Source organism: Ostrinia nubilalis, chromosome 8 (genome assembly GCF_963855985.1).
Source record: "Ostrinia nubilalis chromosome 8, ilOstNubi1.1, whole genome shotgun sequence".
In the NCBI taxonomy this organism is placed as follows: domain Eukaryota; kingdom Metazoa; phylum Arthropoda; class Insecta; order Lepidoptera; family Crambidae; genus Ostrinia; species Ostrinia nubilalis.
Window position 1 is genome coordinate 5,059,667 of NC_087095.1, and position 16,118 is coordinate 5,075,784.

A 16,118-nucleotide genomic window follows, 5' to 3' on the forward strand; every position below is an offset into this window, starting at 1 on the left:
GAGCGCTTGGCTGTGACGGACGTTCTCTCGGTTCAGGGACTGTGATATTTGTGACCTAGATCATTATTTCTGGCATAGGCATATTTCTTTATTACGTTAATTTGATTTGTGGAATTATTGGTTTCGGTTATGTAATAAATCGATATCTGCTGGTGCCGTACATTACTTTTAAAAAAGCAGTCTCACCTCTGATCCTTAAGACCAGGTTTAAAGAAAAAACACATAACAAAGAGTATATCATAAAAATCGCGAAACGCACTGATCTCCATTTATTTATGGATCGATGACAACCCAGCAAATAGTATATAAGGTATAATATATAAGGTTTTGGCGCTGATCGCATAGTGAGTGGATGGTGAACTACTAAAGATGGCGACAGCGGTTTGTTTGTCAGTGCCATCGGAATTTAACGAAATTCTCCATTATCCGAATTTTGCGGATATATGTTGTCGACTCAAAATCGATATTTTTTTATGCTTTGTTATTCATATAAGGTTTCGATCCAGTCTACCGTACCCCTTGACGAAATTATTAATATAGAAGTCCGGTCGCCGAGCACGTAGAATTTCGTCCAATGACCCCAAGCTGCTCGCTCGCTCGCTCGCGCGTAATTGCTGTTGCGCTCGCACACTCACTGCTGCCGCCCGTCGCACAGTCGCGACAGCAAGGATGGGCAGCTTGGGGTCATTGGACGAAATTCTACGTGCTCGGCGACCAGACTTCGAGCGCGAGTCGGCGTCGGCTTGGTCCTTGCATTTGTCGCGCTCCTAAAGTTGCCGAAATGTGAAAGCGCTCTAACAAAAGACTCACGCTTCTCCTCCTGGTCACGTAGAGCGCGAGTCGGCGTCGGCTTGGTCCTTGCATTTATCGCGCTCCTAAAGTTTCCGAAATGTGAAAATGTTTTAACAAAGACGCTTCTCCTCCTGGTCACGTAGAGCGCGCGTCGGCGTCGGCTTCGTCCTTGCATTTGTCGCGCTCCTAAAGTTTCCGAAATGTGAAAATGTTTTAACAAAGACGCTTCTCCTCCTGGTCACGTAGAGCGCGCGTCGGCGTCGGCTTCGTCCTTGCATTTGTCGCGCTCCTAAAGTTTCCGAAATGTGAAAATGTTTTAACAAAAGACTCACGCTTCTCCTCCTGGTCACGTAGAGCGCGCGTCGTCGTCGGCTTGGTCCTTGCATTTGTCGCGCTCCTAAATTTGCCGAAATGTGAAAGCGCTCTAACAAAAGACTCACGCTTCTTTTCCTGATCGCGTAGCGCACGCGCGTCGGCGTCGGCTTGGTCCTTGCATTTGTCGCGCTCCTAAAGTTTCCGAAATGTGAAAGCGCTCTAACAAAAGACTCACGCTTGTCCTCCTAGTCACGTAGAGCGCGCGTCGGCGTCGGCTTGGTCCTTGCATTTGTCGCGCTCCTAAAGTTGCCGAAATGTGAAAGCGCTCTAACAAAAGACTCACGCTTCTCTTCCTGGTCACGTAGAGCGCGCGTCGGCGTCGGCTAAGTCCTTGCATTTGTCGCGCTCCTAAAGTTTCCGAAATGTGAAAATACCCTAAGGTCAGGTTCCCACTATGCCGGACCGGCATTTCTGCCGGAAACCGGACACCGGACAAGGGTGTTCACATTACACCGGATCCGAAATCCGAGCCGAATGAAGTGCGGGGAGCACGCGCGGGGCGGGGCGGGAAGCACGGGCGCGGCGGGGTGGGCCGCAACTCGTTCACATTACTCCGGTCCGGAGATTTTACCGGCATTTTGTAGCGACAAAACGCTCGGTGAAAATGCCGGGCTCGGCGAAAAAGCCGGATCCGGGATAATGTGAACAGCTTCATATAATTTGTACTGCCGCCAGGCCTTCCGGCGATTTTACCGGACCGGGAGATCTGCCGGTCCGGCATAGTGGGAACCCGGCCTAACTAAAGACTTACGCTTCTCTTCCTGATCGCGTAGCGCGCGCGCATCGGCGTCTGCCTGGTCTTCTAAGGGCGCGGGCGCACGCTCCGCCTCAGCCGAGCCGGCGTCGGCCTCGGGCACGACGATCTCGTAGTCGTTGCGAGGCTGCGGCAGCGACTGCAGCGCTGAGCGGACTGATGCTTTCAGCTGTAGGGAATAGGAGTGATTTTGTCAGTTTAGGTCATTAATTGCCATGATTAGAAAATAAAAATCACCACATTACGATGACGTTTAAAAAATAAAAATTTATACAAAAAGAATATGAACCTTTTTTAAGAATTAGCAGTTCCGTAAGTCGTTACACTATGTTCGAGTGCCAGTGGGTTCACCATCATAATACTCGAGCGTTGACGGGGTTCGAACCAGCGTTCCTCGAATGTGGAGTAGGCTAGTCTAGCCTGTGTTTTTCAACCTTTTTCATGACACGACCCCCTTAGTATGAAAAAATATTTGGCGACCCCCCGACCGCTCGCTTTTTTTCATGCATTTTATAATTTTTATAATGTTACAAAGATGTTATAGGAATCGAATATTTAAATCCATACAACATTTATGCATTTGCATAATTAGATTTCGGATAAATCTATCTTTATAACTTTACTGTTTTTTACTGAGGTAGTTTTTACAACTTCTCGCGACCCCCCTATAGAGGCTTTGTGACCCCCAGGGGATCGCGACCCATAGGTTGAAAAATACTAGGCTAGACCGATACCTAAGATAGCTTTCACCGTTCAGCTATCGTCGCTTAACTTATTGCTACTGGAAAATCTTTCACCTAAAAATAATTACCTGTTTCTGAATCTGATTGGCAATTTGTGGCGTATCCCCTCCACTTATTCTATCTTCTGGGTTGATGCTCAGCTTATCACGAAGTCCAGGAGTCTGTAACGAGCATTCATTGAGCATATAATGTCACCAAGACTCGCCCTATTGCTAAATCGGATTATTCATAAGACAAATTACTGTAACATGTAAATCAGAGACAAAGCTGTTGAGTTTCCAAATAAAATAAAAAAAATATATCAAAATCCAAATAATATAAAAAAGGTTATATGCATAAAATGCATCATACACACAGTCAATGCTGTTTGCCCGGCGGCGTGACCGGGGGTATTAAAACTTCCGGGCGTGGACACTTCACTGCGGGATGATCTGGAATAAAATAACTTTTTGAGACATTTTCAAACATTTAGCATTTCTATTTTCTGCTCGTATGCCTCCTGTCACATAAAAAAAAAATACAGCATGAGACACAGGCACACAGTTGAAATACTTTTACAGAATGACTTCTAAGAATATGTTATCAACTGCTAACAAACTTTCGTGAGATTAGACCCTATAATTGATTCTAAGAATTTTATTGACTGGATTGAAAATTATTATTCCATTTCTGTAGCCAACTTCATCGCCAATTAAAGTCAAGTTTGTTCTAGGATACTTCTAACTACTACCAGGCCTGTTCATCTCCGCGAGTTTACATCGAAAACAAAACACGCACGATGGCCCACCTACAGGATACTATTCGACAAGGCCTCACATACGAGCGAACATTGACTCACGCACGCGTATTCTTGTGTATGATGGAAAAAAATAAAGAAAATGGTGTACTAAATACTGTGCAGTATTTAACTGCCTAAATAATAATAAAAACCCAGAATGTACTTTTTTAAGTTGCCTCAAGACACTGAGAGGTAAATAAGTAGTTAATATTATTCATGATAATTCATGCTAAATCATGTATTTCCTCCACCATTTTCTGCAGTTTGGCATCTCACGTTACATCATTTTACCGAAGTCAGCCCTATAGCTTCGGCGCAGTGCCGATCACTGATGTTTGTCAACAAAATGGTGCTTGACTCTTAAGACAGGCTAAATTACATCATATTGTTAATGACATTGAGCATACATTTTTTTAAATACCTTCGCGAAGTAAAACTTCTGTACGTAGTACTTATTATTATTCTGTGCTACTACTAATAATTTACTTAATTGGCACTAAAACAGTGATTTACATTTTCATTTTCCGACTTGTTCTTACCTGAAGGGCGTAGCGAGAACAGTGTTAGGTGTTTGCGGCGCGGGCGCGGCGGCCGAGATTTCAGGCCGATGCAGCGGCGTGTTGAGCCCGCCTTTTAGGGGCGTGTCTACGTGCGTGAGAGCCATCACGTTTTGGGCCTCCATTAGAATTCTGGAATAATAATAATATGGTGAGTAAATTGATAAATCACCTTCTACCTGTGCTGCTGGCCTGTGTCTAGTGGTAAGACCACCTGCTTCAGACGCAGAGTTCCCGGGTTCGATTCCCAGTGGGGGCAGATTTTTCTGTTCGGTTTGGTTGGTGGTAGAGCTTGTTCTAAGTCCGCCTGGCTAGCTACCACCATCTTACCTAAGTCTCTCGCCATAACAAACAATGTTAACAGCATTGTTGTGTTCCGGCAGTTAGAGGTAAGATAGCCAGTTCCTCCGTGGTTGAGGATTCCAGGTGAAGCTCGCTTCCACCTTCGGCCTGATCATCACTTACCATCAGGTGAGATACAGGCCAAGAGCTTCCTCGTTGTGTATAAAAAAAAACTACTGACCTGTACAGCTAGGCATTTTGCCTGTTCTTCTAGCTACCTCCTAGTCGGTATGCTTTATGACTCGTCCATTCTGCTAAGTAACCACCTAAGCTGCTAGCTACTTGCTTGTGCTGACTACTCCAAGTCCCAAGTACTCTAAGTCCTGTTAGCGACTCGCATATTTGGCTAGCTCCCCCGAGCCTGACTACCCTCAGTCCCGCTGGAATCCCATATGGCAAACGCCGCATGTATATGATTCTGGCTACCCGCTCGTAATGCTAGCCGCGCCCTAGAGTCTTGCTGGCAGCCCGCACATTTAGCTAGCTACCCCCCAGTCTTGCTGGCTACTCCCACTCTTACTATCTACCCACCTATAATTTAGTTTCACCACTCGCTGCAACTCCTGGGAAGGTGTGCCTTTACTTTCCAGTCAGTCTAAAAGCAACTCCCAGGGCGCTTGGCTAACCTCCAGGCCTTCTGACGACCCCCAAGTTACTGCCAGTCTTCTAAAGCCCGGTCTGTGAGCACGTAGAATTTGGTCCAATGACCCCAAGCTACCCATCCTTATCGCTCGCGCGTAATTATACAGGGTTTTAGGTAAATGGGTATATGAGCCGACACTAGCCCATGTTAACATGGTCATATAAATGGTATGGTGAAGTCAGAAAATTGATATCTTCATTTTAATTATTTTATTTTTCATACAAATCGGATTTTATAAAATTTATTTTGTATGAAAATTAAAAAAATAAAATGATGTTATCAAATGGCAATGCCAGATTTTGTATGGAAGGTGGCGTCTTTTTTTTTTCGCGCGGCCATCGACCAAACTTTGTTTTTTGATTACAAAATAGTGTAATAAACCAAACTTACTATGACATGTATACCTCTAAACTCAGTCTGAACTGAGTTACGAGCGTTAGAAGTTTGATGATTTACATACTAGATTTGCTTTTTGCGCGCAAGTTTTGTAAGAAATTGCAACAAAATATTCCGCTATTTTTTTATTGCGCTGATTCTACTCCACACTGATGTCTGGAGCCGTTAATGGATGGTATTGTTTGTTTACACATACAATGTCACTATTTTGTTGCAATTTCACACAAAACTTGCGCGCAAAAAGCAAATCTAGTATGTAAATCATCAAACTTCTAACGCTCGTAACTCAGTTCAGACTGAGTTTAGAGGTATACATGTCATAGTAAGTTTGGTTTATTACACTATTTTGTAATCAAAAAACAAGGTTTGGTCGATGGCCGCGCGAAAAAAAAAAGACGCCAATTTCCGGCATTGTCTTTTCTGACTTCACCATCTACCTGTCTTGCTACTCCCAGTCTTCTAAAGCCCGGTCTGTGAGCACGTAGAATTTGGTCCAATGACCCCAAGCTACCCATCCTTATCGCTCGCGCGTAATTATATTGCTGTCGCGACTGTGCGACTGCCACCCGCAGTGAGTGTGCGAGCACGATAGCAACATAATTACGCGCGAGCGATAAGGATGGGTAGCTTGGAGTCATTGGACAAAATTCTACGTGCTCGCAGACCAGACTATAGCTAGACTTTTACCTGTTCTTTTAGCGGCTTAGTCCACTATAACGTAAAGTGAACTAAAACGTTCATTAATCCTCGTTATTTTAGGATTTTATTTTGAACGTAATGGGGATTAATGAACTTTTTAGTTCATTATTCGACATTATAAGTTCCAATCCCCGTCAACGGGGAATAGTGGAATAAGCCCTTTTAGCTACCTCCTAGTCGGTATGCTTTATGACTCGTCCATTCTGCGAGTAACCACTTAAAGCTGGCTACTCGCTTGTACCGCTGCCTACCCCAAGTCCCAAGTACTCTAAGTCCTGTTAACGACTCGCATATTTGGCTAGCTCCCCCGAGCCTGACTACCCTCAATCCCGCTGGAATCCCATATGGCAAACGCCGCATGTATATGATTCTGGCTACCCGCTCGTAATGCTAGCCGCGCCCTAGTCTTGCTGGCGGCCCGCCCATCTAGCTAACTACCACCCAGTCTTGCTGGTTACTCCCACTCTTACTATCTAGGTACCTATGATTTAGTTTCGCCATTCGCTGCAACTACTGGGAAGGTGTGCCTTTACTTTCCAGTCAGTCTAAAAGCAACTCCTAGGGCGCTTGGCTAACCTCCAGGCCTTCTGACGACCCCCGAGTTACTGCCTACCCATCTTGGTAGCTACTCCCAGTCTTCTAAAGCCCGGTCTGTGAGCACGTAGAATTTGGTCCAATGGCCCCAAGCTACCCATCCATATCGCTCGCGCGTAATTATATTGCTGTCGCGACTGTGCGACGGGCGCCCGCAGTGAGTGTGCGAGGGCGATAGCAACATAATGAGGACTATCGTTTTAGCGCTCACCAGTTTACGCCACTGTAGAGTAAGGTCCTGTCACTTGCTAGTAGCGAAGACAGTGGCACCATCTGGTGAGTGCTAAAGTGGTAGGAGGACTATCGCATTTGCACTTATCAAGATGGCGTCACTGTAGAATAAGGTCCTGTCAATCGCCAGGGGTGCCAACTGTTAAGTATAAAAACGATAGCCCTCATTACGCGCGAGCGATAAGGATGGGTAGCTTGGGGTCATTGGACAAAATTCTACGTGCCTTCAAACTGCTATCTACCTGTCCTGATGCTGCAGCGGCGTACGAGCGGCGGCGGCGGGCGCGGGTGTTAATGCGTAGTCCGCTAACAAAGCGTCGGTGGGCGCGCCCGCCTCTCCTGCCGATTCACGCGCCGCCTCCGACGCTCTAAGCTTTACCACTTGTTACTGCTCCTGGGAAGGTGTGCCCATTCCTCCAGTCTTGCTGGCAGCGTTTGCCGTCTGCTGCTGATAATACGTCAATGTTGCTAGGTGCCCGCATATACTGCTAGCCACGCCCCAATCTTGATGGCGTCCCGCCCATTTAACTAGTTACCGCCCAGTTTTCTAACTACTAGCCTGTGTGCTGATGGCTACTTGTTTTTTCTGCTGATAACTCGTCCGTGTTGCTAGGTGCCAGTATGTGCTGCTAGCCATGCCCCAATCTTGCTGGCGACCCGGCCATTTAGCTAGCTACTCCCAGTCTTTTAACTACTGGCCACCTGTCTTGGCCTGCTGGCTACCCGTCTTTGCTGCTGATAACTCCTCTGTGTTGCTAGGTGCCCGCATATACTGCTAGCCACGCCTCAATCCCCGCCCATCTAGCTAAATACCCCCCAGTCTTGCTGGCGACTCGCCCATTTAGCTAACTACCCCTCTGTACTACTCCTTCTATCTACCCACCTGTCCTGGTATCTACCCACCTACACTGCTGACCTGTTGTTGACTACTCCCACTCCTGCCGACTTCTCACCTGTCCTGGTGCTGCAGCGGCGTACGAGCGGCGGCGGCGGGCGCGGGTGTTAACGCGTAGTCCGCTAATAGAGCGTCAGTGGGCGCGCCCGCCTCGCCCGCCGATTCACGCGCCGCCTCCGACGCCCGGCCTAGCTTCACCACTTGTTACTGCTCCTGGGAAGGTGTGCTCATTCCTGCAGTCTTGCTAGCGACTCACTTGTAAGGCTAGCCAGCCGCTCAGATTTGTTGGTTACCCACTTATGTTCCTGGCTACTCACCAATTTTGGTGACTATCTACCCGCGCTGCCGGCTACCATTTAATCCTGCTGTCTACGCACCAGTTCTGCTTACAATGCCGCTGGCTACGTTTCCATATTGCTGGCTACTCGCTCGTGCTGCTAGCCACGCCCCAATCTTGCTGGCTACTCGCTCGTGCTGCTAGCCACGCCCCAATCTTGCTGGCGACCCGCCCATTTAGCTAGCTACCGCCCAGTCTTGCTGGCGACCCGCCCATTTAGCTAACTACCCCTCTGTATTACTCCTTCTATCCACCCAACTGTCTGCTGCAGCGGCGTACTCACCTATACTGCTGACTAGCCACCTGTATTGTTGACTAGCCACCTATTCAGCTCCCAGGGCGCTTGACTGGCCTTCTGACGACCCCCAAGTTACTGCCTACCCATCTTGCTAGCTACTCCCAGTCTTCTAACTGCTATCTACCTGTCCTGGTGTTGCAGCGGCGTACGAGCGGCGGCGGCGGGCGCGGGTGTTAACGCGTAGTCCGCTAACAAAGCGTCCGTGGGCGCGCCCGCCTCGCCCGCCGATTCACGCGCCGCCTCCGACGCCCGGCCTAGCTTCACCACTTGTTACTGCTCCTGGGAAGGTGTGCCCATTCCTCCAGTCTTGCTAGCGACTCACTTGTAAAGCTAGCCAGCCGCTCAGCCTTATTGGTTACCCACTTATGTTCCTGGCTACTCCCCAATCTTGGTGACTATCTACCTGCGCTACCGGCTACTCCCCAGTTTTGAGTACCATTTAATCCTGCTGTCTCTACGCGCTAGTCCTGCTGACAATACCGCTGGCTACCTTTCCATATTGCTGCCTACTCGCTCGTGCTGTTAACCACGCCCCAATCTTGCTGGCGACCCGCCCATCTAGCTAAATACCCCCCAGTCTTGCTGGCTACTCCCACTCTTACTATCTACCCACTTATGATTTAGTTTCACCACTCGATGCAACGCCTGGGAAGGTGTGCCTTTACTTTCCAGTCAGTCCAAAAGCAACTCCCAGGGCGCTTGACTAACCTCCAGGCCTTCTGACGACCCCCAAGTTACTGCCTACTCATCTTGCTAGCTACTCCGTCTTCTAAAGCCCGGTCTGTGAGCACGTAGAATTTTGTCCAATGACCCCAAGCTCCATCCTTATCGCTCGCGCGTAATTATATTGCAGTCGCGACTGTGCGACGGGCGCCCGCAGTGAGTATGCGAGCGCGCCAGCAACATAATTACGCGCGAGCGATAAGGATGGGTAGCTTGGGGTCATTGGACAAAATTCTACGTGCCTTCAAACTGCTATCTACCTGTCCTGATGCTGCAGCGGCGTACGAGCGGCGGCGGCGGGCGCGGGTGTTAATGCGTAGTCCGCCAACAAAGCGTCTGTGGGCGCGCCCGCCTCGCCCGCCGATTCACGCGCCGCCTCCGAAGCTCGACTAAGCTTCACCACTTGTTACTGCTCCTGGGAAGGTGTGCCCATTCCTCCAGTCTTGCTAGCGACTCACTTGTAAAGCTAGCCAGCCGCTCAGCCTTGTTGGTTACCCACTTATTTTCCTGGCTACTCACCAATTTTGGTGACTATCTACCGGCGCTACCGGCTACTCCTCAATTTTTGGGTACCATTTAATCCTGCTGACTACACGCAAGTCCTGCTGACAATGCCGCTGGCTACCTGTCCATACTGGCTGCGTGCTGCTAGCCACGCCCCAATCTTGCTGGCGACCCGCCCATTTAGCTAGCTACCGCCCAGTCTTGCTGGCGACCCGCCCATTTAGCTAACTACCCCTCTGTATTACTCCTTCTATCTACCCACCTGTCCTGGTATCTACCCACCTACACTGCTGACCTGTTGTTGACTAGCCATCTATGTTGTTGACTACTCCCACTCCTGCCGACTTCTCACCTGTCCTGATGCTGCAGCGGCGTACGAGCGGCGGCGGCGGGCGCGGGTGTTAATGCGTAGTCAGCTAACAAAGCGTCCGTGGGCGCGCCCGCCTCGCCCGCCGATTCACGCGCCGCCTCCGACGCCCGGCCTAGCTTCACCACTTGCTGCAACTCCTAAGAAGGTGGGATTTAGTTTGAGAAGGTGTTTGTGGCCCTGATTGGGTAATTAACACAAATATCTAAGACTCATGGCCTCCCCAACCCATCTGTGGGTCTAGACCAGTGGTTCTTAACCTTTAAATCATGAGGGACTATTTTACCAAATTTCTGCCTTGTCAGGGACCACCTCATAATCGGTCCAAACCAGTTTGACTGCAAAAATCAGTTAAAAGTGGTTTTGACCAAGTTGTGCAAGTACACTTCGTGGACCACTTGGAATGCCTCCAGGGACCACCAGTGGTCTGCGGACCACCGGTTAAGAACCACTGGTCTAGACAAAATGCACATTGTAATCGTAAACCAGTCTAAAAGTGGTCGTAAGGACTTTCTTATGTATGGAGTTTTGATGGATTCAATTATCGATTCGATCAAAAAGTGCAACTTGTCTAGGGGGGCTGGAGTGTATGTATGTGAAGACTAATAAATAAAATATGTATGACAGCCAGAATAATTTTAAGCATTTTCAGTGACTTACCTGGTCTGAAACCTGTGGCTCAGGCAAGACTAGTTTACTGCGCTTGCGTGCTGGCCCATCGTTCTGAAGCATCGCCTGGGGCATGTCATTTTCCTTGCGTTGCTTCAGCTTCTGTTTGTCCTTGCGGCGATCCCTCTAGAAATCAAAACTTGGATTAACCATCATGATAATTTTTCAGCTTCTTATCTATTTTTTGTGTAGCAATATTTTACTAGTAAATCTTAATCAATTAGATACAAACCTCTTCCTTCTCCGACTGTAATTCTCCATCCAAATGTTGTTGACGCAGTCTTGAAAAGTCGGGCGCCATTGGGTCCACAACCTCAGTAGAAGTATCATAAAATCCAGACGATGGTTTCTTTTCAAACGGAATTTCGGCATTGTAATCTACGCCACGTTTCTTTTTACGTCTGCAATGAAAATGGAATTAACCCCTAATTTAAATAAGGACATTTTCAATGGAGTGCCTAATAGAGATGAGACGTATTTACTAGAACAGATCCACACACTAGGTATTTTACTGTACTAGGCGGCACCTATTCCAATTTTTTAAATACTTGATCCACCTAGTATTTTATAAATTACACGATTTCCGACCCTATTCCTATAGTAATAGAGGTTAGTATTGCGTAATCCGTAGTCGTGTATTACGCGCACCTAGTATTTCTCGCTAAGCTTATGTGCGAACGTAGAGATTCACTCCAAACAAATTTGAACGCGACGAAGCAAACTCACACAAACGTAGTCAAACCATATTCATGTAAATAAGAAAAAATATGTAAATATTTTTATGAAATTGATATCTTTTAAATACGCCAACTTTTAAGTTGACAGTCTGCCTGTTGAAGTATGAAGGGGGGAATTATTATTCAATTTCAAATTGCATTATTCATACTACGGTTGTATCTTTTAAAAAAAAAATGTATTTTGAAGTCATATTACGTGGATTAGTCCGCACTAGTCGCGTCAAATATGCTATATTACTAAGTACTACGTGGAATAGGTATTTGGATCGAGTATTAATAAATACTAGGAATAGGTGCACCTAGTATCAAATTTACCTAGTATAACCACAGAATAATAATAAGTACTACGTACAGAAGTTTTACTTCGCGAAGGTATTTAAAAAAATGTATGCTCAATGTCATTAACAATATGGTGTAATTTAGCTTGTCTCAAGAGTCAAGCAAGTTTGTCGGAAGTTTTGTTGACAAATGTCAGTGATCGGTACTGCGCCGAAGCTATAGGGCTGACTTCGGTAAAATGATGTGACGTGAGGTGCCAATCTGCAGAAAATGGCGGAGGAAATACATGATTTAGCATGAATTATCATGAATAATATTAACTACTTATTTACCTCTCAGTGTCTTGAGGCAACTTAAAAAAGTACATTCTGTGTTTTAATTATTATTTAGGCAGTTAAATACTGCACAGTATTTAGTACACCATTTTCTTTATTTTCTTCCATCATACACAAGAATACGCGTGCGTGAGTCAATGTTCGCTCGTATGTGAGGCCTTGTCGAATAGTACTCTTGTAGGGGGCAATCGTGCGTGTTTTGTTTTCGATGTAAACTCGCGGAGATGAACAGGCCTGGTATAACCCATCTCTAGTGCCTAACTATTCTATGCACCACCTATATGAACCACCATTATCAGCTATCTTATGGCTATAATGTGGCTTTGTGTAACAAATACATAATAAATAATTCTAAATTAGTTATAAATAGACATCGGATTATATGCATTTGCATTATTGCATATGCAAACGCATATAATGCTATTTTTATAGCGTTATTGCATATTTTGGTACTTTTCAACCGACTTCAAAAAAGGAGGAGGTTCTCAATTCGACCCGTATGTTTTTTTTTTTTTTTTTTTTTTTCTATGTTTGTTACGCGATAACTCCGCCATTTATGAACCGATTTGAACAAATCTTTTTTCAGCGTATAGGTAATACCTCAAGGGTGGTCCCATTTAAATTTAATAATAAAAAAAACAACCCCCAAGGGTGGAAAATTGGGGATGAACTTTTTTATACGCAATATCTCCGCCGATTATAAACCAATTAGAACGATTACTTTTTTGTTGAATAGGTATTATCAAAAGGGTGGTTTCATGCGAATTTGAAGAAAATATTTCACCCCCAAGGGTGGAAAATTGGGGATGAACTTTTTTATAATATACATTAAGAATATGGTCTCAATGTACTGCCTACCTTCAGTGGTAACATCAAGGTAACAATTAGTTAACTAAAAAGCAAGAAATAAGTAAAATTTTATAAAAAAAAATAAAACCGACTCCAAAAAACCTACACTAAAAAGTAGAAAAATAATTACTAATTACCTACTTATTTATTAGGACGAATTATTAATATTTATGTAGGTATACCATGATTGATACTCTTGGAGTCGGTGCAGGCAAACTTTACATGTTTCATAATCTTGGCACCGACTCCAGAAGTATCAATCATGGTATACCTACATAAATATTAATAATTCGTCCTAATAAATAAGTAGGTAATTAGTAATTATTTTTCTACTTTTTAGTGTAGGTTTTTTGGAGTCGGTTTTATTTTTTTTTATAAAATTTTTCATTGACAGTGCTTATTTTAGTATTTATACGTGTTAGACGTGTTGTACTTCGCCGCCGTCCCCACACCAAACATCAACACATCGCCCTCGCACGCACTGCGAGAGCGCATTGAGAGCGATCCGTACCAGTGTTGCCAGTCGGGTCTTGTCAGAAATTACCAGAAATATAAAAAAATGTAACCTTTTTGAATAAAAAGTAACCTTCATACATATACCCGATGCCATTGAGATACTAGAAACTAAAAACCTTCCTCTGTGCAAGTCCTTGGAAATATTGGAAAAAAATATTGAACAGAGTAACGCACTTCCGAATTCACTTTCAGAAAAAGTTCGTGGCAAATTAAATGCTGTTTTGTATAAAAATCCGTGTCTCGAAGAAATAAAAAAAGTTAACGCATTTATCAACGGCACCAGTCAAATTCTGCCTGAAGAGGTCTCGGCAGAAATGGCGCCAAATTTTAAGTTCTGTCCGGTAACGTCAGTGGACGTTGAAAGGTCATTTTCAGCATATACCTAAATTAGTTTTAAGTGACAAACGTCACAAATTTGCGCCAGAAAACCTTGAAAAATATGTTATTGTATATTGTCACAAGAATTACAACCAATAAGTACCTATATAATTAATTAATTATGTATTGTGAAAATAAAGTTAATTCTAATAATGTTTTTTTGATTGTGCATATTTTGTGCATATTTCGCCCTTTTTTAGTGCATATTTGCATGCATATTTTGGCATTTTGATAGTGCATATAATCCGATGTCTAGTTATAAATCTGTAATATTCATAATTTTTAGTTTCTACAAATACTTTTTTGCTTATCTAAATCTGAAATTGCATGATCTAATAAACTTTTTTAGCATAACTGAAGTATCGTACCGAAGTATGTAGATTTAAAGCATATTATGGATGATAACTCTTTTGGACTGACTAGAGCTGTTCCAAAGGTAAAAAAATTGCACAGAAATACATGACACAATACCTTATCGGGACAGCAATTCCAGCAGCACTAAGTTCCCTCCTCTTCTGCAGAGCTGCAAGCCTCCTAGCTTCCTCTAGCTGTTTTTCACGGGCCTTCCTTTTTGCCTTCTTGCCCTGAGTGTTGGCAAGTCGAGCACGAGCCTCGGACAACATCTCCAGTTCTGTAAGACAAGATATGCTTTAGTTATTAAAATTTCTTTGCGTTTAGAGTTGCATCTCAAACTTAGATTTGTTAGCGTTTGAGCTAGGCACATCAATATTGAATTTGGGTGTTGTTTACTTGTTTTATTGTACAATTGCACATATTTATTGAAAAATAGCTCATTACACCTAGAATAAGATACTACAATTGTAAATTAAAACATCGTTATCCAGTACTACTAGGGTAGATAGGGGGAAGGCATCATTGTTCACTTAACAATACATTATAATCTATTTTAACTCATTTTCCTGACACTTGATGGGTTAATATCATGACAAAAGCACTTTGAAAAGCTTCTAGTCAACAATATCGATGGGATAGAAGTCAAGCATTCATTCCAAAGGTTTTCTTAGCCAATAAAACTTACCATCTTCATCCATGTCCTTAGGATCAGGCCGGGCAGGCTTGGTTTCAGGGTTGGGGTCGATCTCACCGGGCTTTAGCTTCCGAGGGTCATCACCCATATCCTCTCCCTCTTCTTTCTTTTGGGCTTGATCCCTGAATAATGACAATTAATATCTCATGCTTAGTAAATAATAACTATAGTAATTTCATTCTCTATCCCTGTTTGTAATTTGACTGTCTCAGTTAACTTTTAAAACTAATCTTTAATATACTGAGCTTAATACAAAATGGTTGTTGATGTAGGTATGTACCTATAACCACTCAATTATTGGTTTGTGAAAGCGACTACCCAGACAAATGCATAAAAATTAGTGCCCTAAATGAAGTTTTGCATCTAAACTTGAAGTTAAATCTGCACATGATTGTTATAATGACTGAAGATCTATAGTATTTTAACTTCTTACAGTAAATATTCATATCTTTCCAAGCATTGCGCTGCCGTGCGACCAATGATAGGCGCGATGGTCCTCCATTGCGTCGGCATCAACTTGGCCAAGTGTAGCAACTTCTCGTCCTCCTCCCGAGACCACTCGGTCTTCTTGATGCTCGGATCCAACCACTCGTACCAACGAGCCTTGCATTGTTTGGCTGATTTTCGATGTAGCAGCGATGCAATTCGGGACCATTGGTTTTTCCCATATTTCATCACCGCCGCTTTAAGGATTTCATCCTAGAAATGAAGGATGATAAATGACGAAGATTGTCAAGTAAAATGATACACTAGGGCAGACAAATTAAACACAAACCTCGGTGTTGCGCCAAACACCACCTTTGATCATAATCCGCGGCATTGTGGATAGTTATTTAAACTGCTACAAGGATAACAATTATTCACATAAAATAACTACAATATTTGTCAATTAAGTTTTCGTCAGTTTCCACACATTATTGATCAACTAAGTTCGATAAAACACAAGCAATGAGGATAAAATCGAACGAAATGGACGTGAAAAGAAGCCAGCAACAACGATGGCCGATGACACTTCTGACATTATTTTTCTTAAACATTCCTGGCTCTGGACCGCTGAGTAATTAGAACAATATTTGAACGTTTGTTTGGAAGTCACATGTAAATATAATAATAAAATTACTCACACAAAAATTCATATCAATAAATAAAAAGGCTAGTTTTTGTTAAATTACTTCTACTTTTGGGGAAGCATCCTACCTTTTGGTGGTGAGGAGAAATACAGAGGGAGGAGTCACTTTTTAAGCAATGGCTAAATGCATGATAGCCAAGAATAAATTAA

General features: G+C 44.2%; 1 protein-coding gene across 1 annotated transcript in view; it reads right to left on the bottom strand.

Annotated features, from left to right (window-relative positions):
* Nucleotides 1-15,840, bottom strand: part of LOC135073793 (cell division cycle 5-like protein) — an 18,930-nt gene extending 3,090 nt beyond the window's left edge. The window contains exons 1-11 of the mRNA XM_063967972.1: nt 15,615-15,840; nt 15,273-15,538; nt 14,831-14,961; nt 14,263-14,422; nt 10,930-11,098; nt 10,689-10,823; nt 10,014-10,168; nt 3,982-4,131; nt 3,020-3,095; nt 2,733-2,825; nt 1,919-2,090 (exon numbers count right to left, since the gene is read on the bottom strand). Coding sequence (XP_063824042.1) covers nt 1,919-2,090; nt 2,733-2,825; nt 3,020-3,095; nt 3,982-4,131; nt 10,014-10,168; nt 10,689-10,823; nt 10,930-11,098; nt 14,263-14,422; nt 14,831-14,961; nt 15,273-15,538; nt 15,615-15,659 — 1,552 coding nt within the window. The 5' untranslated portion in view covers nt 15,660-15,840. The remainder of the gene's footprint in view (nt 1-1,918; nt 2,091-2,732; nt 2,826-3,019; nt 3,096-3,981; nt 4,132-10,013; nt 10,169-10,688; nt 10,824-10,929; nt 11,099-14,262; nt 14,423-14,830; nt 14,962-15,272; nt 15,539-15,614) is intronic.
* Between the last annotated feature and the right edge of the window lie 278 nt (nt 15,841-16,118).